The sequence below is a fragment of the Dicentrarchus labrax genome, unplaced genomic scaffold, assembly GCF_905237075.1.
Source record: "Dicentrarchus labrax unplaced genomic scaffold, dlabrax2021, whole genome shotgun sequence".
NCBI lineage: Eukaryota > Metazoa > Chordata > Actinopteri > Moronidae > Dicentrarchus > Dicentrarchus labrax.
In genome coordinates this window covers 28,677,797-28,700,584 of record NW_026136720.1, presented here as the reverse complement: position 1 = coordinate 28,700,584, position 22,788 = coordinate 28,677,797, and the positions used below count along the sequence as shown (strand labels likewise).

General features: G+C 40.8%; 1 protein-coding gene and 1 long non-coding RNA gene across 4 annotated transcripts; one reads left to right on the top strand and one right to left on the bottom strand.

Annotated features, from left to right (window-relative positions):
• Positions 1–73: 73 nt before the first annotated feature.
• Positions 74–18,083, top strand: si:dkey-30c15.10 (uncharacterized protein LOC559353 homolog). Of its 3 annotated transcripts, none has more exons than XM_051383178.1 (23): positions 74–204; positions 881–980; positions 1,112–1,279; positions 2,131–2,226; positions 2,834–3,018; positions 3,555–3,647; positions 5,335–5,416; positions 9,014–9,351; positions 9,472–9,566; positions 10,102–10,231; positions 10,705–10,840; positions 10,991–11,167; positions 11,282–11,408; positions 11,714–11,762; positions 13,037–13,090; positions 13,171–13,203; positions 13,303–13,324; positions 13,568–13,677; positions 14,228–14,281; positions 14,858–14,944; positions 15,255–15,362; positions 15,447–15,595; positions 16,761–18,083. In XM_051383178.1, the coding sequence occupies exons 2-23, from the start codon at positions 887–889 to the stop codon at positions 16,912–16,914; spliced, it is 2,541 nt and encodes an 846-aa protein (XP_051239138.1). In that variant the 5' UTR covers positions 74–204; positions 881–886; the 3' UTR covers positions 16,915–18,083. The 3 variants fall into 3 exon arrangements, with proteins under 3 accessions (XP_051239138.1, XP_051239137.1, XP_051239139.1); XM_051383177.1 differs by having other exon boundaries at positions 5,332–5,416; XM_051383179.1 differs by lacking the exon at positions 14,228–14,281 and having other exon boundaries at positions 5,332–5,416.
• Positions 18,084–19,597: 1,514 nt separating this feature from the next.
• On the bottom strand, positions 19,598–22,693 carry LOC127353814 (uncharacterized). Its single transcript, XR_007881363.1, has 3 exons — positions 22,531–22,693; positions 20,596–20,711; positions 19,598–20,103 (listed from the first exon to the last, which is right to left on the bottom strand). It is a non-coding gene; the product is annotated as an uncharacterized LOC127353814 (long non-coding RNA).
• Between the last annotated feature and the right edge of the window lie 95 nt (positions 22,694–22,788).

Below are 22,788 nucleotides of genomic sequence, written 5' to 3'. Positions count from 1 at the left end.
AGGCCTGCTGTATTTGGTCTGGTTCTAGATCAGCCCTCGTCGAAGGTATTTACGGGACTCCAGTACACTTCCGCTAACGTCAGAAGACCCGCTGAAATTCAAAGTTGGAGGAGGAGACCGAGCGGAAGGTTGTTTGTGGTTTCCCGTCAGTTAACGTTGACTTGTTTTCATACAGACTGTAGTTTCATACACACTTCTTTTCAGGTAAGGTAGCGAACGACTTGCTCGGCTTATAAGTTACATGATATGCTAACTCTGTGAACACGTTAACAAGGTAACAGTCTGTTCCTCCTAAAGCTAGCTTATCATTCCAAGCTAGGCTAACGTTGTGCAGGTCAAAGTTAGCCTGAAACGAGCTACCCGCTGTTAACTCAAAGGACAGTGTTGCTAACATTAGCTAGCTAATGTACTTCCTTAAGTTGTAAAGTTACAGGTTGTCAATGCTCGGAGATAATCATTTTTAAAAAAAAAAAATGCATTGTAGTAAAAAGTAGCACAGGTTTAGATAACGCGATGCATTTAGTTAACTAACGTTAACTAGTTAGCACAACTTTCTATGAATGTGTTTCATTTCAACATGACGGAAACCCTGGGCGTTGTCAAGGTTCATTTTATCTGGTGTAACTGAAGCGTTTTTTCTGTCTGTATAAAATAGTCAGCTAGCTTTAGTCGTTCTAGCCAACAATGCCTTATGGCATTGTTTGAGTTTGAACCTAGCTCATAATAGTGACATTCACCTCCACTCTGGAGAAATGTCCTTTTATCTGGTTTATTTCATAGTGAGCAGGTGTTTAGAGAAAGGAGAAACTGCCATGGCTTGACTCTTTGTTTTCTCTTGACTAAGGCTTTTTGTGCCTCTGTAATGCCACTGTGTTTGCAGCTCAGTATGGAAGCTGGTGAGGAAGATAGTGGCAACGTCGGCTTGAAGAGACAGAGAGCGCCTCTGTCAGATTCTGAAGACAATGTCTTCTCACCTTCAGGTTTGTTTGTGCCTGCACTGACAAGAATGAATCTTCCTAAATACAGTATGTCTACATATTTACAGCAGGCTTTGCAGTTATGTACGTATTTGTGACTTCTGTCCTGTGCATCTTTCTGTCTGATGTCTCAGAGGTGAACGATGGCCAGAAGCGACGGCGTTTGGAGGCAGCTGGTCAGGAGAACCGTAGTCCTAAACCGTCTTCCTCTGGACGACTAGCTGAGCTAGACTCCAAGCCAGACACACCTATGGTTCCTTCAGTCCGGTCCAGAGTCCAGCAACTCACCCAGAGACGAGATGGTAATCCTACCTTTGCTCATCATTGACATGATAATATTTTGTCAATGAGGGTAGACATTATAAACACCTCTCAGTATAACACAATACGATTCAACAGACTACTGTTCACACACTACAGCCTCAAAAATGAACACCAACATCTCATATTCTACACTTCTATAAAGGCAGGAATAACTGCCAGGCTGTTGTATTGGTAGTTCCCACACAGTATAAAAAAGTATGGAATTTGATTTTGGTCATTTTCAGGTCTGGATAAGTATGGAAAAAACAAAGAGTATGAAAAAACATTTGGCTTGCCGAAAACATCTGTGTGGCAATATTAAAAAGTCACATTGGAGTCCTGTTCTTGTCGTTATTGTTATTATTATTATTATTATTATCATAAAGCCAGACTTGAACTTGATGTCATCAAAAGCGAGGGAATCATTTCTGTGTAAGAAAACCTTTACGACTGCGTTCATCGTCATTTCCATGGACACAGTAAATAATCACGGTTACATCTAGGGTAAACAAATAGCTGTTTGTACTCGAATGTCAAATATGAGCTGAGAAATCTAGCAAGAAGTCTAAAAATTCGTGTCTGGGAAAATGCGTAGGAACCCAGTGTGTTAGACTACATTAGTTTTAGGTAGATGGACCTAATAAACTGTACTGTACATACAAGAGCTTTGCAGTTTTGGTAGGGTTTAAGGTACAGCTCAAGATGGTGACTGTTATGGCCAAGATCAACAGTCGAGCTGGATTATCTGCATGCAAGATAAAAACTATTGTCAGGATGTTGAGCAATCTGTGTGGAGCCGTAGCAGAACAGGTATGCTGCAGTTTGTAACAGCAAGTGTTTGTTGTTTTAGGAGGAGCTCCACTGGCCCAGCGGTGCCTGTCTGATCCTGGGGCTGACAGCCCATCCATCATCATCCATGAAAAGGGCTTCACAGAGCATCTCCTGAGTGAGGATACTTATGAATACACGCATTCAGAGACAACTAGTGCAACAACTAGTGCAGTCAGTCTCAAATATGGCTAACGTGATTGGGACTTGAGTTTAGTTGTATCAGTACTGTGGCAAGATATTAAGAGTCAGTTACAAAAGATGGTTGGAAAAATGTGCAATTGTCTGTGCAATTGAGAACCAGATTTGTTTGTGTTTTGCTTGAAGCTTACATAAATGTGTATGTAGAATTTCTCTTTTTATTGTAATAATTATGTGACCTTTTATTGATCCTTTTGTCATACATAATTTATAGTGTACAAATCGATAAACAAAAATGATGATTCACATTATCACATTATCTGACATTTTCCCACAGGAGCCACAAAAAGTAAACAATATTTAACAAATTAAAACTACAATGAGGGCATTAACTCATTTCTAGTGACAATTGGACTATTGAGTGGGTAGCCTATTTTGTTTGCCCAGCACAGTACAACACACCCCCATATACATAAAATCTTTGATTGCAGCAAGAAAACCTGATCAGGATATTTCTACCAAAATGTAACATTTTATTTCCATTTATGTATAAAAATGTATCTCTATAAATGCTTTTCCTCCAGATGAGGGAGAATTTAATCAGCGAATGGAGCGATTTAAAGTGCCAGTCTTCCAGGCTAGCCCTGCCCCCACCCCCAGCCCTGCCAACCCCTGCCCTCGGACCTGCTCCAACTTTGTATGTGGCATTCAGCAGAAACTCCAGGGCACTACAACACCCAGCTCCAAGCAGGCTTCTCGCATTCGCCAGGTGAGTTCAGGGACTTTTATTACCCAGATTCACACCATTATACACCATTATAATTCCCAAGTTCTTGTACTCTGATGGACAAATTAACACAAAAGCCCGCTGATATAAATCATCTACACAGATACATTTGTGATATATTACTATTTCTCAATGTTGTCTGTGAATCTTAAAAAAAAACTAAGAAAAGTCAATTCTATTCTGCTCAATAGAAAATTCAGGCATATGTTTACAGCAGGATGAATGAGAGTTATAGTACAGTGCTCAGTCCCTACCTTCCCAAAACTCACTAGAGTGTTTCTCTCTATCCCCCATTTCCTGTCTATCAGCTGTCCCTATCAAAAATCTCCATCCATTTTCCGCCACCTATCGAGTCAGCCAATACATCCCAACAATGTCATTATGATCGTTCTGAACTAAAGCTACTAGCAACTGCACTGCCTATAATTATATGAGCTTTGAAATGAATGAATTGATTTCTACCGCTGTCTGTACTGAATTATACGTGGTCTGACATCTGGCACGGTTTCACTGATCAGGAACGGGAGCAGGAGTTGAGCCAGTTGCATTTCCAACCAATCAGTGAGAATGCCTGGCTGAAAAGGAGCAGCTCTGATCCCTCATTAACTCAGGTGGGTTTGTGATCATGGTATTTTGCCTCTCAAACATTCAAGAATGTTTTAGCTGCAGCTGTCAGAAATATCTTGTCATACTTCATTTTCTGTTATATTGAAGTAAAGGAGGGTGATTTGACTCATAAACTGTAGACCAGAACACACTCATGCAGTTAAGGGGTTTCAGCATTGATGCTGATAGATTAGAAGTGGATTTAGCATTTAAATATTTGGCTCTTTTTTTTTCTTGGATTGGTATTACGTTTACAAAGAGGATGCCTACCCCCCTTCGACTGGCACGTCATATTTTATCTTGTTTTTGTGGATGTACCTTTTTCTCTCTTTTTTTTTCATATTTTGTGATTAATTTCCCCATTTGTTTGAGATTTTTTTAAACACCAGCTCATGTAAACATTAGCAGGGAAGGACCCCTCCTGGCCCCTCATCTCCCTCCTGGGTGCCTAGATCTAGAAGGGGAGTTTGTTGGCCTCCCATGCAGCCCTGGGATGTGAGTCTGTGACCAAATCATTCTTCACTTTCTGGTCACATTCGGGCTTTGACACTTGGGCATTACTTGGAGCTAAAAGAATGGACACTATTGATTTCAGCAGTAATAAGAATTGATTGGATAACAGAACAAGGAAAATATTTGAATATTCAATTCAGTTTTATTTGTATAGCGCCAATTCATAACAGAAGTTATCTCAGGACACTTTTCAAATAGAGCAGGTCTAGACCGAACTCTTTAAAACATTAATTACAGAGACCCAACAGTACCACCATGAGCACTTAGGACAGATCCTTCGGCTCTAGGTGGGTGGTCGTCTGTCTCGACCAGTTGGGGTGAGAGAGAGACAGACAGACAGGTGCGCAGCAACAACAGTATTGGTAATAGCAATCTGGCAGGAGGCTCCACCAGGATCGATAAGAACCTGCAAGACGAGAAAGCACAAGAACTCCGGGGAAGAAGTGAAGTTAGTGACATGCATTAATTGGACATGAATGTGTGCAGAAAGGGAGAGGAAGAGAGGAGCTCGGTGCACCATGGGAAATCCCCCGATAGTCTATAAATATAATATAAACTTATTACTGCTGTTGGCAGTATTACCCATTCACAGGGCTCCAGTTTTTTGTCTTTTAGAGAAAGGAAGTTCACGTATGTACAGTAAGTCTGGTGTGGTGTTGGGGGGAAATGGACTGTTCACACAAAGGATTATCTTTTCACTTCACATGTCATGAACAGTAGAGAACAGCAGCTGTGCCATTAGAGATAACAACATAGTGGGGTCACGTCAAGGTAACAGGACTGCCTCAGAGATGATTGTCATATATTCATGTTTTGTTATATCTTTGTAATGTCCAGTACACAATGGTCACCTTGTATGGGTTTGTGAATATGTATTTTGACTGTTCAGCATAACTCCACCTTGCTAATAATTACTTATTTGATGACAATGGCTGCTTTAGACTTTCAGGGTTTGAGAATTTTGACACTTTGTTTTATTTACTTGTGTGCTATAGGTCTTCTGTCCCTGTTTCTATTTCTCTGGTTGTTGGGCACATGACTTAAATCACGATCATCACTGCAAGCAGTATTTTCTTTTATTAGCTTGTTCATGTACTTAAATACACCAAAATAAATGCCTGCTCTGCATTACTACCTCTTATATTTGTTTCCTGGTGCTGATATGTTTGCTTTCAGCAGGCTGATGATGCTGAAATGAAAGATGGCAGCTTCACTGAAGCTCGTACATCACATGCAGAGAAGAAATCTTCAGATGGGACAGGTAAGACCTTTGACTTTGCCCCTTACCATCTTCATTAATGCTGTTTTAGAGAATTAGCTCAATACACACCAGGACTTAAGGACTTAAGACTAAGAAGTATTGTGGCCCCATCAGTATAGTCCAGATCCTTTGAAACCAGTTGCTCTCTGAGTATGACAATACTGAACCCCACATCATGTCTATTCCCAAATGATGCACCAATCTGACACAATGGATCTGTATCAGCACCAGTACAGACGGTATTATTAAACTGAGTGATAATTTGCCACAATAAATACAGTCACTGAAATGACCACAATCTTATAAACCAAACAATTTTATTAAGTTTGTACAGTCCTTAAAAAAAATGTTGCTGTATGGTCATCTAAACTTAAAATGAAAGCTGTGGACAAGGTTTGTCTTTTTATTTCATGTTAAAAATTTAGAGCAGCCACACCTGCCTGGGTGTGGTCTCTCCTACTTTTTGATAATTGACATTATACCAGCAACATGTACATCTTTCACTAAAGTTTCAGTGCCTTTAGAATATGTTTTTCACTGAATACTTCCTGTATCTGTTTCAGATTAAAAGCTCCCTAGCATTTCTATGGACAGAATCCATTCATATGTTAACAAGGCTCATATGGGCTGTGGTGTCCAGGCCATAAGAAGTAATGTGTAGTTACAATCTGATGTTACTTTACAAGTAGAGTGAGGTATACAGATGTTAAAAGCAAAAAAGAGCACTGGTATCAGATCAATAGTTAGCCAATACCCTAAGATTAGGTACCAGAATTATGGGAAGTGGCTCAGTCAGTCCTTGCATTCTCTTTGTGCCTGATATGTTTCCTTTGTTGATTTGTGGTGTTATTGATTGTCTTGGGAAAACCTATGTTAAATAGCTTTTGGCACCTTCTTTATATAATTGGTATATATGAATACTCAGTACCTGTTCTAAAGTATATCAAGTATGATGCTTAGGTAGCCTAGTGTTAAGATGTGAGACCACTTTCTCAACAGGTAAACCCTTCTGTCACTCTGAAACTCCAGCAGCATCGGTAGAGTTTGAAAATAAAAGTCATCTGCAGATGAAATTGAAGGAGCAAAATACTCATCAGGGTGAAGAGGTCAGGGAGGAGAAAGAGCACAAGGCTTTAGTTGGGAATGAAAAAAAGCAACCAGGGTGTCAACAATCACAGACCCAGGCTGTATTGATGTTGTCTTTTAGAGAGGATCAGAGTGTGTCAGAGTTGCCCACAGATGATGAGCAGAACTTGCTAGAATCAACTCATCCAGAGAAGTCAAACATGAAGGAAACAGGTTTGGTGGTTTCCAAAGTAACTGAAGAGGCGTTTTCATTTGAAGAAGTTGAAGAAATGGATGGTTATTCATACAGTGAAGAAGGAATTGAGCCTTCAACAGATGAGGAGTTAAAGTTGTGGAGATATCCTGAAAGCAAGGTGTGCAAGGAGGTAGGGTCTGTCACAGCTGAAGGACAGGACGAAGGTGTGTGTGCTAAAGAGGAGGAAGGGGTGCAAAAAGAGAAAGGAGGCAGTGTTGCAGATTGCAGTGAATCCTCTGACTTCCAGGATGGTGAATGTTATTTGGGTAATGTCTCTGCTGAGATTGCCAGCTCCTTTGAAATGTTGGAAGATGGGAAATCTAAATCTAAGGAGCATGAATTAGAGACAGAAAGCTGTATAGATCACGCTGTGAAAGCCCAGACTACTTTAAACAGAAACCAAGGGAGCATAGAGTCCTTTGAAGGATGCCATGAGGGAGCATGCACAGGAGATGTGGATATTTTTACAATAAAACAAGACCAGAAAGATACAGAAGGATGTACTCATGAGGATGATATATGTCATCAGTCAAAGCAGATCCAGACAGTCAATATAAAAGAAGAAGACATGGATCTAGAGTCAGACAGAAGAGGCCCAAACCAAACAGAGGCATCTCCTTTTGCAGATGGAGTTCAGGCTCTGATACAAACACAGGCACAGTATGCAGAGCTTGAAACAAATATTGAGGATGTAGCAAAACCTAAGAGAGAGACTCAGGCCGCATCATCACACACCGATAGCAGTGATGGAGCTCAGTGGACAGAGGTCCAGATGTCAGATCCCCTTTTGGAGACAGAGAATATGGAGGAAGATGCAGTAGATGAGAGGCAGGGTGTTGTAGACGGGCTGAGAGCAAAAACTCACAAGGCAGGGGGAGGAGAGAGCTCAAAGAAAGTCACCTTTATCCTGGAGCCTGAGCTAATCAATGACTCAACCCTGTCCGAGACCTCCGTGGATCCCAGGGCAGAGACTAGCATGTCAGGTGAGAACAGTAAGAAGATGTAGGTGTGAGCACCTGGGTTAGGGTTAGGTCTGCCTGAGGACACCTTAGGAGATGTGAAACACATGGGTGAAGTCACTTATTTGTAAGACAGAAATCACAAATCATTGGTGAACTACAGTCACAGGGTGATTAAAGGAAAACTACCAAAGTTTGTGTCACTGTTTGTTTTGTGTGTTGGGTAAGACTTATGTTTTGAGAAGTTGTAAGTCGAGAGACCTATATGGGCTGACAAGCACATAGAGGGTATAAGAGCCTGACTGATATGGGATTTTAACTTTAAAGAATATTTAAGTTAAATGTTCTTTAACATGTTAAATCATTCAAAGCCCCTGCAATGAACTTTTGTGTTGATTCTGGCGGCCCCTGTGGACAAAAGCAGTAGTGTTTATCGGACCTGGTGGTGGACATTAAGAATAACAGCATAGAAACAACCAGTCTGTTGTGGTTTAAGTTTTCTCGTCTCAATGCACCTCAGTTAATGTCTATCTGACTTAAACTTTTAGCTATCTGACTATAGTGAGAGACCACAAACTCCCACTGAAGGTACCCAGAATGTTGACACAGACTCACACAAAGCAAAGAGAATTGACAATTTCACTCCACGTGCAGATTTATTTGCATTACACAGGATACAAGCAAACCGAGTTGTCTCGAGAATCAACTGACTTGAACAAAGAAAATCACTCTATTATATGCCTCTTTCCTAAAGATGTCTATTGGTGACTTCTAATGTCAGATAAACAGTAGTCACAACACATCTGATGCCCAACTCTCCCAGAGACAGCCTTGGTCTTTGGAATGTGCTTAGCTCATGGCACAATGAATAACACCTCTCCTAACTTCGGTGAGACAACCAGAGTGTGAATACATGAGGATGAACATCATTATCACTGGTGGTCTTGTTTCATAACCAGTTCAAACTTCTTGTAGTACATTTAACATAAACATTGTTAACCAATTCTATTTGATATTGCTGGATAAACTTTGCAGTGACTATATTACCACAAGTGTTCTTTTTGCATTATATACCACTATAAATCTGATAAGTCTGCAATAGGCCAATCGGTTGGGCTCTAGGTGGTATTGCACTTGAGGGAATAAATGTGACTGTGTATAAACCTGAAACAAGATGGATGGTGCCCATCTGTTGTGGGTTTTCTTTCATTTCAACAGTTGGTAGATGGCTGGTGAGATCTCGGACAACTATAGTTGAAGTGGTTGTCCTTGTTTCAGTAAGTGACTTGATACATTTGTGAATGTTTCTTTGTACAGATGCTGAACTGAGCTCTCATGATGAGACCAACACTGCTGAAATAATCGACCAGATGTTTGAGGAGGTGCTGGAATATGCTGGAAGGATAGAGGAAGAGAGGGTGGATGATGAAGACACCGAGGACCACGACAGTGGCATTGGTGCTTGCACTGGAGACAAAGACAAGATGGACACAGAGTCAGAGAAAGAGAAAAGTGAAGAAGAGGGGGAGGCCAAAGAAGAGGAGTGTGATGAGAGCAAGAAGCTTGAAAGCAATGGCGATGAGCTGCTGACTTTTCCTCCCAGCGGCATCCTCTCTCCTCTCAGCAAGTCTGTAGAGGCTGTGGTCACCCCTCTGGTAAGATAAATTCATCACTTTGAGCTGAGTGAGTTTCATTAGGGGAGAATTCTGGATTAAGTAATTGAGGGAGAGCCAATAAAACATGTTCATTTATATTGTTCCATGTTGCCCCAACAGCGACTGGCAGTGAGCCAGGAGTCCAATCCTCCATCTCTGCTCCTGACTCCAGAAGAGACCAGCACCCCTCCTGCTGAATCTGCTCCTCTGTACAGGTGACTAATCACAGCAGCAATACAGCTGTACAAATCCTGTTTGGATTAAACTCCAATTGAACGATCAGTCTAGAAATAGTCTAGTACATCTTTTGGCTTCTGCCGCCCAGTGTTATATGGCATTTATCAACTTAGCAATGCTAAATGATTTTTAATTTAAAAATACAATCAAAATCCCTTATGAATGGGTTATGTAGAGCTTTGAGGTGCTTTAAATGATGTGGATCAAATGTTGTACCAGCAGGCCCACATGCCTAACTAAAGCTATGATTTTACATCATTTTATGAGTCCAGATAAGATAAATAGGATTCTGGTTTCCATAAAGTTTAAATGTTTTTCTGTTTCTTAAAGGCTGGATCATATTTCAGTCATGTAATTCTATGAACATTACATATCGTCATTGTCTTCATATCACTCATTACTGTTTGTTAAGTTTTTCTATAGAAGTTGTAGAGTCAGTAATGATCCTCCGTTTGTGGGTTTATAGTTAACATACTTGACTGTGTAATTTGATTTTGGTTTGTTTTGTGACAGTATTGATGCCTACCGCACACAAAGACAGAGTAAGCTGCCCACCATTCAGAGTGTGACTCCTGGGGTTCAGAGACGAGCTCAAGAGAAGTCCAAGCCTCAACCCTCTGTCAACACCAAGGAGAAAATCACGGTATGTAGCACTATTTTTAACTCAGAACGTTAGCTTGTTTCTCTGATAACTTACGATCCACACGTCCATTGACTTAAGTCCTTAGTTAGTCCCTAGTTAGAAACAATTAAGATCTAAAAAAGTGGATGGTAAAAATGTGGCTTAAAACTGGATAAAAAGTCAATGTATGACAGGCGACCAGTGAAACGCAGCAATAAAATGGCAGAATTCTCTGAGTTTGAACATTGTTGGAAACATTTGGATAATGGAAGTACAAAACTTAAATCTTTATAGACATTTCAATGTGGTAATGTTACCTATTATAGCTTTAAGGCGGTGTTTGTCATTCTTTTATTACATCTTTTAAATGAGTCAATTGTAAATGCACTCATGCAACTGCTGAAACTGACCTCTCTTTAACTGAATTATATCTAGTACAAATGTTGAGTAAGCCACAATCTTGCATATTGTCGTGTCTGTGTCTGTGTATCCAGGCTCTTAATGAAGAAGCAGGGAAGCTGCAGACTGTGATCAACCAGACCCTGCAGGCTCTCAGCTGCTGTACTGATGAGGAGCATGGACGAGGCTCGCTGGAGGAGGCTGAAGCTGAGAAACTACTGCTGGTCTCCTGTATGTGCACATCACGATTATTGGTTTCGTAGTCCCATCTTTGTGTACCACAGGAAGCCATGTTCACGCTATTCTGTTTTACATACAGATGGATAAAATGACTTTCTGTGTTGCTTACTATTCTTGGGATTTATTGTTTGTTGTTTTCAGGTGAGAAACGCTCTGCCCTGCTGGCTGAGGTGGCCAGACTAAGGGAGGAGAGGAATTCAGAGTCCGGGGAGGACAGGGAGTATGTTTCCCAGCAGCCCTGCAGAGGGACGGTTGCCATCACAAACATCCAGCTGCCTCTCAAGGTTGAATTTGTCTGCTCCTCACACAACCGCACAGGTAGCCCAGCAGGGGACACTTCTACCAGTTTTTGATTAGGTTTTATTTTTAATTGCAGCATATTAAACAATGCAGCATTTGCGATTTATTTGAATTTTTTATGTGCACGTTTAGGTCGTCCGAGTCACTACTTCTTCATCCTGATCCGCTACGGACCCTGCAACATTGTCGCCACCCCGCTGGCCACAGCTGCTGACGCTCAGAACGGAGACACCATCTCCTTCCCTACTTCTGTCACTCTGTAAGATGCAGTTCTTAAGCTGCTTTCTGTTACTTCATTTGACATGTCTTATACACCGCGTCTAGCACATATTAGCTGCATTTACATTTTTCTTAATTTCTTTTGTGTGCTTTTTTTATAAGCACATCAAATCCATTGTTTCACTGGTTGCTTTCTTATTTTTATTTTGGTAACAAATTCTGAATGAATGGTCACATCCAGACGCTGAAACTGTTTTTATGCACTTAAATCTTTTTGCATCAGTGTGATCATGTCAGTGGTATATAGATTAATGCATTGCTTACTTTGTGTCGTTGATATGTCAGGAAGGATATTCGTCCATCCTTTGAGATTGATGTGGAAGTCTACAGCCTGGTGAGACAAAACATTTGACCTTTTGGATTGCAGTTGTTTTTTCTTATGTATCAATTGAAATAAATTAATAGAATAGCAAAGTGGTTGGGGCTGCATGTAACAGGTTTATTTCATAACCAACCAACATTGTTATTCATAACCTCTATGTTCCTGAACCTTGACTTATATTATGGACATTAATAATAAATATTTAAACTTCCTGAGAAATCATGTTTATTCTGGCAGCCACTGTACTTCAGCCTAAGCAGATGTAGATATATGGTTGTGTCATGCTGCCAAGTATCTTCTCTTTGCTTGGGTGAGAATGGGAGACAAGGATGCCTTAAAGATGCACCAGGTCAGAGAGCTGGGTCGAAAAGTTCTGAAATAACTAGTAACTAATTGTAGGACTAGTGGAGCTGTATAAGCAGGGATGACGGCTGGATTACTGAGCTCAGACAGTGTTTCCTCTATGTTGATTTTGGAGCGGCGGCCCACGGCTGTTAAGTTTCTGCCGCCACGGTATCAGAAATGGGGCAGACGCACAATGTAGTCCCGGTTGCCTTTTAAATGATCCTGCCGACATAATGCGCCCCCGTTGGCTGCCGCTCACATTGCAATTTAACAACAAGTAGAACTATTCAGAGGTTATTGGGGCTGTCCAGTTTAACTCCACATACTGTTGTGTTGATGTAGCTTATTGTCAAAACGTTCGCTTTCTTCCAAGTCGACTATTAAACTAACAGCTCCACCAAAAACTGATATCAAACATCTGGAAACATTAAAACGGTAAATATATTTGTTTGTGTCGCAGCGAAGTGTCACTTCTGTTTCATACGTAAAACGTTTGCCGGCATGACGGGGTGGGAGTGTTCGGACGGGCCTGCCCCCACTGCTAAAAAAAATCCTAAATCCTAGAGGAAACACTGGATCAGGCCATGGCATCCAGATGAAACTGCCTATCAAGCCACTGGAGCTAGCTAATGTAGCTTAGCCCAAGCAGATACAATATAGATAAAAGGCTAGGCTAAGCTACAGAGTATAGTATCTGCTCTTTGCTTGGGTGAAAGTGGAGTTTAAAGGCCTCTCAGAGGGTCCAGTATATTTATTATGGCACAATCTGATACCTGACCACTGCAAGGGCTAGTGATCGGTCAAAACATGATTTAATGTAAATACTGCACTTCTATGGGAATGCTTCTTTCTACTGCTACTTTCTTACTCTGTTTAATTGTTAAAACTTTTTTCCAGTTGTAGAAAGTTGTCGAAAATATGCCTGTTTTTGTGTCATCTAGTCCCATACTTCAGGTAGTAACTGTGGCATGGACCGGACCACCACCAAGTCACGGGTAAGTGGGTTAGCTACATAATGAGACGCGTTTTTTCAGTGACAGTCCGGGCTCATTTATGTTGTCTTTTACATATTCAGGTCACACCAAGAAAGCTTCTGAATACCATCACTGTGAGTACCCAGCTTTTGTCTCCTGTCCAATGATTATAGCATGTTTTAAAATTCACATCATTGAAGCACTACCTAAACCTTTTCTTTTGTTTTCAACAGAGATCCAGTAACAGCCTGACATGTAAGTTGTGTTTTATTTATTATTTTTTGTGAATATGTTATAGTACAGGGAGGCTTCATTTGTCCCGTTTGTGTCAACAACAGCTTTATAGAAATTTCTTTTTTTCATTTTTTCATGTCAATGTAAAAAATATATAAATAGAATATATATTTTTAAAACATCACTGCTCATAATGGTCATGTATATATATATCTGACTGACTGTTTCATGCCATTTTTCATTCTGCGCTTCTTTGTCCTTCAGCTGCTGCTCTTCCTGCTCTCACCACTCGTCGCTCCAGTAACTTCTGTTTGGTGGGCTCCCATAAGATCACCCTGGCTTCTCTGGGACACAGCAAGTTCCCTCTGGATAAGGTAACAATCTGACATAAAGGGCTGCTTTAAGGTTAATACACAACTGTCTTACTCTGGGCCACAAGATGTGTCTACTGCTGAAATGTGTACACAACAACAATGTTGGTGACTTTTGGTCGGTTGAATCATTTTAACAGTTAGAAACTATCTGACCAATAGAATCTACAGGAAACAGGTGCATTTCAGTCATATAAAGCAGCTCCAAGTCACATCAACTTTGGTGTCTGTCAGTTTGGCAAGTAAAAAATAACATTTCATTGGTGGATGCAGACCTGCACACACTGTTTATGGTAATTATTGATTGAATGATACCATTCAGAAGGGAAGAGCATGGCCCAAGTAACACATCCACTGTCACCAGGTTTCACACCTTTCTGTGCATTTGATTTTTATTTTTTCACCTGCAATGAAGAGCAGTGCTACAGGCATGACTATACATCCCTTTGGTCTTTATTATTCTGTTAGACGTTTCCGCACCTGGGTGGGCTCACTGGTGATGTAACATGTCCATCTCCCTCCCCCCCCTCTCTGTCTTGCTTCCTCCACTCAGATGAAACTTGATGGCAAAATCAGGAGGCTGCTGGGGGATGAGTTTCAGGAAAAGGTTTCACTCTTTTCACAACACCATCAGCCTTTCACCTCTCTCTGCTTCCCTCCTTCAACCTAACTAATTTCAGTCATACAAATTAACCGCCGCCTCAGTCTTGACAGTATTTGTCTGTCTGATCTCAAAAACCAAAGATAATACCCACTATCTTGGTATTTTGACTGTGAAATGACATTGTGTTTAAAGGTCCAGTGTGTTACATTTAGGAGGATCCATTGTCAGAAATCGAATACAATATCCATAGCTATGTTTCATTAGTGTATAGAATGAGCAGTTCTATGAATGAGCTCTAGATAGGGCCTTTTGCAAGTTTTGGGGCCATGGTAGTTTCTCCTTGGAAGGCGGACTTGTTATATCTAACAGTCGTACACAAAATCATAAACTTTAAGTCTTTTTAAGTCAGTCATTGTGACCAAAACAGTTGAATTTCAGGTAGCTTTTCTCTACAAAAATGGATGAATAATAGCATGTTGGAATAAAATTCTTCAAAATATTCAGTTTCTTGTTTCTTTACCTGTCTTCCATCATGCCGGTTTAACAGTGTCCCCCTCCCTCTTCCTCCTTGAACTGCAGGTGCCTTTTCTCTCTCCTCTAGAGGGCAACATCTACCTGCGACTGGTCAGTGAAAGTCACTCTAATGTGCAGCACCAAGGCTTTCTGGTCAGTAATGTGACATTTCTTACTCTAACTCTAACTCTGTGGCTACATTGCATATGTCCATCCTAACGAGCAATTTAGTATCAAACTGTATTTTAATCATAAAGTGAATGGGGTAAGGGAATTTCATTTTGTCATAATTGTTTAAAAATAGTGTCAGTATCTTAAAACCACGGGCAGATTTACACTACACTCCAGTGGCAACTTAGCTCCTATAAACATACATATAACAGACTTCCAATAATTCCTTATTTCCTTGCATTTTCGTTGCAGTAAATTCACTCTTCCCTCTTATTTGTGGTTCTGTTCCCAGACAATGTTTGAGTTGATCAGTGGATATGGGTTGTGGCATCGCCGATATTTTGTTCTGGAGGGATGCAACATGTACTACTGGAATCACCCTAATGACAAAGAAACTAAGGTAACGAAAGACAGACCAACAGACAGCCTAGGTCACCAAGCTACTTTTGATAGATCTAATTGTTTTCTGTTTCTAACCTCCCAGGAAGCAGAGGGCAGCCTTTCTCTGTCCAGCTCCCCCAGTCAGTGTGTCAGGCCCGTCAAGAGGGACTCGTGCGCTCGACCTTTCACCTTTGAGCTGGTGAGCAACATCCCACAGCAGCAGCAAGACGACAGCCAGGAAGCCTTGGCCAAGTAAGACTGCATATAAACAAACACCCTGAAATATCTATGGGAGTTGGTGAGGTGCAAAAATGTTTGTTTCTGGTGTTTTATGTGTTCATGGATTCTAACATACTTTCTTTCAATCTGTGAATCCCAGACCTCCCGTCTTCCCTAAAGGGATAGTTTTTTTAAGTGGGGTTGTATGAGGATCCACTGTTGATGGCCAGGTCAGCACAGTCCCAGTTTGGAGAAGCAGACAGGCGTACCAACACAGAAGCTAAGCAATGTACTGCAGTGGAGTGGGGTCAGCAACAAAACACATTTGAGCCACCTAAAAAAGGTCCACCTAAAAAAACATCAATCTTAGTGTAAGTGTACGCTATATTAAATATATTCACCACCAGCATCTCCCATTTCTCTGAAGCAAAATGACCTTTTTTGTCAATGGAGTCTGGTGACTTTGAAGAGAGCATAGTTCAAACAGCTTCAGTTTCCTGTTGGAAAGGGCTGTTAGATGGAAAGGTAAAGTAGTGAAAATATTCTAAAATATAGCTTACACATTGAATTTTTTTAGGTAGCTAAAATATGTTTTGTTGCTGCCCCCTTCCCCAGTAGTGCATTGCTTAGCTTCCATATTTGTACTCTTGTTTGCTTCAACCTTGGGTGCATGCTGGCACCGTCTGCTATGGATAAGTACGTCATACAATCCCTTATAAAAACTCTCCCTTTAAGGTAGAAATAGTTGGACTGCTTTTGATCTTTGAAGTTGCAACTTTTTGGCCAATATAGAACAACAGCCTTCATTATCATGAAAACGTGTTTATAATAAAGTTCTCTGGTGTTTACAGTGAGAATGAAGCATGTTGCTCTTTTGGCTGCAGCCAACTAGTGAAGTCACAGTGGGCGTTTGACTTTTGACAGTTGATGGGAAACGCCTTCTGTGACATCAGTGATTGGGTTGTGTCTAGAAATCTACTTTGAAATCGCATAATTGCTATTAAGAAAAATACTGACATTAACAGCCTCTACAGTCTTTTATACCACATTCACATTGTGTGCCACCGCACGTGGTCTTCATTTGGAGGAAAAAGCAGTAGTTATCATTTCAGCAGACTCAATAGCACCTATTGCAGACAGTTCTTACAATGCTCCTGTGACCGCACTGCACACACTGATGGCTGCTGTTGTTGTTCAGGTGTTGGTTTTCAGCTGACACCAAACAGGAAAGATTGGACTGGATGGAGAAACTCAACCAAGCTCTTTTGGACTTTCACACATGGAACCGAACACCAGAAAGTCAGCAGCCGAACACGTCCAGCAGTGGGAACTTGAGGGAGAGCATACTGTAACTACACTGACATCAGGGTTTAGATTCTTTATCTCAGAGCTACAGGAGAGGAACTTCTCCTTTTCTCTTCCGTTCCACTGTTAAATGAAACTGCCAAATTATTATTATAACATATGGCAAGGCACAACCTTATATATCTCATGTTGATTTATATTTGGGATGTATCTATTTGATTTTCATACTATTGTTTATTTCTTTTAATTTGAATCCAATCATTACTGTTGGTTTACACTTTTATTTGCAAAGTTACTGTTGCCATTTGAATATTTTTAGTTTTTCTTTGTCATGGTTTTGTGGAAATTGTGTGGCAATCTGCTGCTCTCGCCTTCGTTGGCAATATTATTTGGTCACTTTCAGTTGCTAAGGTGAAACTTCTCTCTGTAGCTTATATATTTTTGAAATAATTTACACAAATATTTAGATTAATATTGTATTTTTGTATCATTTAAACTGGAAGGATAAACACATTTGTATAGATACACTAATAAATATTGAAGGAGAAGGAAATCTTTAACTCTACTAAACTAATCTAGGGTGAGAATGTATTTGAAATGGTAGGAAACACTACATATAATTAAGATATATAGAAGGCATGCTAGCTAGTGTTAGAATGGGAGCTTTTCTTAGTCAGACATACACTTTCTGTTTGGTGAAATAATACGTTTTTGATTTATCCATTGTGGGTGGAAGTTAGTGCAGGTATTTGTTCTGACCCACCAGATATTTGGCTGTTACTTCTCTAAAATGTGCTCAAACAACACTTTGTGCCTTTTTTACTAAAGAAATAACCAGTCCCAATCTGCGTCTGTCCTTGTTGACAGTGCATGTCACCGGCGCCTTGGAGTTGTACTTCCTTCCCAGTGGCCTGAAGTGTTCACCAATTGTCTGACGTACATGATTTGTGCCACTGCACATAAATAAACCCATATGACTTCATCTTTAAACCCATATAATATTTGAAGTACAGTGGCTGAGAGAACTGAGGTAAAAGGGGACTGTAGTGATGCTGCTACAATGAATGTAATCTGTTCTGTATAATGTCCTGTTCTTTTCCATGTATCTCCACCTATCAGTCTGTCACTTTGTTATAAATGTGTTTCATGTGAACTCTCATTCTATGCACTTAATTGGAGGTACCAATAAAATAAAATGGATTGACATGGCTACAAATCTGGTTGAAATTGATGGACCAAATCCAGGCAGAAGTGCTGGTGCAAATGACTAATATGTCTAATTTATGTATATAGATTTTATGTTATATATTAGCACTTTGATATTTCAATTTTCTTTGTAGTAGAAAGCATTTTAAAGTCAGTGCACAGAATGATTTCAAGCTGATGACCTAGACAATTAATTTATACTCATCCCTGTAGTCTTACCACTCTTCTCCCGTATATACGTTTACATTCTCTGATGGACCCATAGATCTGAGAGAGGCTGGCAGGAAGGCAGCTCAGGTCAGGAATGTCATACAGGAAGTGGTCTAGAATTAGACTTCCTGTTCGTCCCATAGCTCCTCTGGGTGGAGGTGCTGCTGGGTGTTATGGAGCTCAAGGTGATGACAACAACAAGGGGAGGGGAGCACTTGATTCGGCTTTCAGGACACACATACAGCTGTGTTGAATTGGCAACCCTGGCTGTTTCTGCGTTCTTACACCCTGGGTGCTGGGCGGTGGTCAATACGGTCAACGTCTGGGTTTGTCACCCTCCATCGCTTTCACAGATTTTGGGGCAGTAATTTAAGTACTGACCAGATACTAAGCAACTAGATGTTATTATATTTCCTTCTGTACAGTTTAAATGTTGGTCTTACATTGGTTCTTGGGCAAGGGTCAGCAACCTTCACAATAAAACAAAAAAAGATTAGAAAACAAATCTGTACATGCACTATTAACTTTTCTTCCGAGATAATGTAATTTAAATGGGTGACTTATATAAAAAGTGCCCCCTTGTACATTAGCTATAGAGACCAAAACCATTGTTTGTTCCAGACTGTAAACATGTTTATTTCTGCTGTAAAGTTGGGCATTTTATTATGGGGCTTTATTGAGACTGACTCCCCGCTGGAGCCAGCCTCTAGTGGCCATTAGGGGAACTGCACTTTTTGTCACTTCATGTTTGCTTCATTGGCAGCCACAGAGGTTGCTGCTTGCTAATGACTGGTAGCCACCGCTATTGAGGTTCAGCAAAATGTAGCGGTAAAGTCAAGACATATAATAACATATGATGCAACCAATCTGATGGGAGAATGTAAGAGTCACTTTAGGCCTACAAACAATAAATGAAAATTTGAATAACCGTTATTTTCTATCTAATTTTTGGTCAAAGCCACAGGTAGCCTCTGGAGAGAGGCTAAAGAGCAGCATGCTGAGCAGGTTGCCTCCCCCTGTTCCAGAGGAAAGGTCAGCAGGTTATCGTAATCAGGAACATCCAGATAGTGATGGGGGTTCTGGCTCTTTTTAGTGATCCAGATCATTTGGCTCAGCTCAGCAATAAGTCAACCAAACGGCTCTTCATTTAGGATCACTTGTGTCTTCTGTAATTCAGCCAAATTCAGCAGTATTCTGACGATTGGTGCACATATATTACTTAAATTATTCAACGTAATTATACTAAATCTTATCTTCTCCAGAATAGCATCATTTTACAATGTTTGGTACAAAACATCCAAACTATTACGTGTATTGAACATTTTATTTATATTGGACTATGTTTTGCAATAAACAAAAGTCTCATCATGCTTGGGTCTTAATGTTGTTATCAAAGTGATACATTGCTGGATTCTATTTAACAAATACGTTCTAGGATCATCCTGTTATTCAGACGGGAGCCGGCTCCCATTGTTCACTTAAAAGAGCCAGCTCATCAAGTGACACATCGCAGTCCAATGGTACAAAAGTTAGTTTGCAAAACATTAGTGTGATTTCATCCTGTAGGACGGCTGTGAATGCAAATCAGATTGTCAGATCCACAGCAGAGGGGGTGACAGAGCAGCCAGAAACACAAGACAGGGGAATACACCGGACTGCAGTGATCCCCGCTGTCAGTGTGACAAGACTGAAGAACAGCAGGTCAGCGGCCTTGTTGTCCTTAGCAATGTGGTCCCACCCTGACAGGAATACATTCTGCACAACATCCTGATGTGTCAACTTCTGCTCTATTCCTTACATGGCTCTGGAGGAAATTGTTCCTGTGTGGCAAAGTTACACAAGATGATACTGAGGAGGGTGGCCTTGTTATTGTGACTAACAAAGAGGCAACCAGCTTGACATAGTAAGGGTTAGACAATAACAATACCAGTATTGTATCATTTTGATCTGATTCCTTTGTTCAACAAAGTATTTTTTCATCCTGCGGCCTAATGCTCTTACACAATCAAGAGAATAAGGGACGGTGTAAAAATCAGAGGGAGTCAGAATAGGTGAATGGTATTGTCATTTTTGTTTTACCTAAAAATCTATTTTTCTGGGAGATCAATTGAGAGAAAGGAGGAGACCCTTTAATTACTTTAATTTCTTATCCTAGATTCAGATTTTATTTCAGCCTTTCCCTATGAATTAAATATATGTATATGTATTATATAAACCCTGTGTTTTATTTTCTTGTTTAAAGGACCAGTGTATAAGATTTATTGGCATCTAGCAGTGAAGTTGCAGATTGCAACCAACTGAATACCACTCACCTTACTAGGGCGGCCATGCAAAATGCAAAAGGCCCTATTGAGAGCCAGTGTTTGGTTTGTCTGTTCTGGGCTTCTGTAGAAACATGGCGCACTCCATAGAAGAAGACCGGCTCCCTCTGTAGATAGAAACAGCTCATTCTAGGTTAACGAAAACACAACAATTTCTATTTTCAGGTGATTATACACTAATGACAACATACCTATGAATATTATATTCGGTACGGTACATTCATCAGTAAGCCAGAAACACAACTTCAGATAGATGCTAATGTTCCATATCTGCTGGAAGTTATAAAATGATAATATGTCAGTATTGTGTTCACATTTAACCCTGCCAGACACCTGGACCCACAAGATCACGCTAGAATCCATCATGCCAGGCTTCAAGCTACAGTATGTACTGTGCGGTTACTCGTGGCAGCTACAGTGTGAGCGTGGTTTAATGCTAGGTGTGTGTGTTCTCCCACAACATGTGCTTAAAATGAAAACAACAATGGCAGCTTCTAAAGAAGAGAGCATTGATGCTGCTAGCATCAGTTCTATTAGAAGTGGAGAGTATCTGTCCACTGAAAGAAGAGCAAAGAACGGCAGTAAAGGCTTCTCTCATTTGACTATGTTATACGGTTCATTGATCTGATTGGTTGAAGTTCACCTGTGATGGACAGATGGTTCATCCAATCTCCTGCCAAGTTGTTGTTGTTGTTTTTTTGCCCAGTTTCCAACAATGTCTTCCCGGATTGGTTCTGTGTAACAAACCATCTGGTCTAAGGTACCCCTCTCCACCAAAATCATTTCTGTACAGTCCCTAACATTCAGTCACATCTGATGCAAGGTTTTCTCAAAGTCAGTTCTTTCGCAATTTTGTCCTTTGTTCAGATTCAATTTGTTATTCAGAGACGGCTCACAGAGCACCCACGCACACATTTGTATGAGGAAATTTGAAGTGCAGCAGTGAAGCATGATGCTCCCATGCTCCATTCAGATAGCGTGTTTGTGCTGGCTCCAGCCACAGAGCCACTTGGCACACTCTTTGCTGTGTTTTGAAGAGGTCCGGGAAGCTTGGAGGCGTAAACAGGGCGGCGGGGGTCAGAGGACTTAATAAACAAACTTCCCTCAGTGGTAGTAGTTGGCGCTGGTCAGACAGCTGCAGAGGATCACAGGGGGTCAGTGACACACTCTGTTTTTGTTTCAGTGGAAAAACTCAACACATTCCCATTTTGTACAGCATCAACAATAGAGCCACGGTGTTTACCTACCTGCACTTAAAAAAAGGTTGATGACTCACTAGTTAATGAGGATCCTGATTGATTGCTTAAATCATCTACTGACACCTGAAGAGTGCCTTCCAGTGAAAGAGTAATGGTTGTGGACTCCATTAGTTCTTGGCTCCGTTGTGTCCCCTACTTTTATGGTGGGTTGTAGGCTAATGACTTATGCATTATACATTGTTTCTTCCTGTAACTGTGTGTTTAATTGGTTTCCCTCAGACTCCCAAGAGGTTTTGTGGAACACCCGGTCCACTTACCCTGTACTCCCCCCACCCCTCACCCCTTCTGCCACCATCTGGGTTGTTTTCCTGGTCCCCTCCCTGCGCCATCTCTCTCTTGTGCTGCTTTTGATTTAATTTCAATGTTGTAGTTTTCGTCTGTCACTGTCAGGACTCCACAACTGTTCACTGTATGCACATAGCGACATGTAAAACCTGTTTTTAATATGAATTACACAAGTGAGATATGACATGTTAATTAGTGAGCTGGTGAGCTGATTTTGTTTCACTTGGTTAGGGAGCCAGGCTAGTTGTTTCCTATTGTTTTCAGGCTTTGTGCTAAGCTACTACCTTTATGTTTACCATACATATTCTCATCTAACCCTCTGTAATAAAGTCCAGATAAATAAAATACATTTCCAAAATGTCCCACCTCAAGGCCCACTTACTAGCTTTTTCTAGCACTTTCGGCTGCATCACATGGTCTTCATGAGTGGGTGGAGTTTGCACAGTTGTCACGGAGATGGATCTGTTGACAGCTGGGTAGCTGTGAAGATTTCATCAACGACCAAGAGGTAAATATTCTCTAATAGTATTTATTCCATCTTCTCAGCAGGCCCCTGAATGCAGCATCTCTCCCTATACCCTCCCTATCCCTGCCCCCTTTGTCCCCTTCACCCTCCCTCCTCCCCACCCTCCAGCATTAT

What these genes read in the sequence shown, in the direction of transcription:
- si:dkey-30c15.10 (XM_051383177.1), top strand. Translation starts at nt 887, where the DNA reads ATGGAAGCTGGTGAGGAAGATAGTGGCAACGTCGGCTTGAAGAGACAG. An exon ending in CTTCACAGAGCATCTCCTGA is followed by an intron (nt 2,227 to 2,833) that starts GTGAGGATACTT and finishes CTTTTCCTCCAG; the next exon opens with ATGAGGGAGAATTTAATCAG. An exon ending in GAAACTACTGCTGGTCTCCT is followed by an intron (nt 10,841 to 10,990) that starts GTATGTGCACAT and finishes TGTTGTTTTCAG; the next exon opens with GTGAGAAACGCTCTGCCCTG.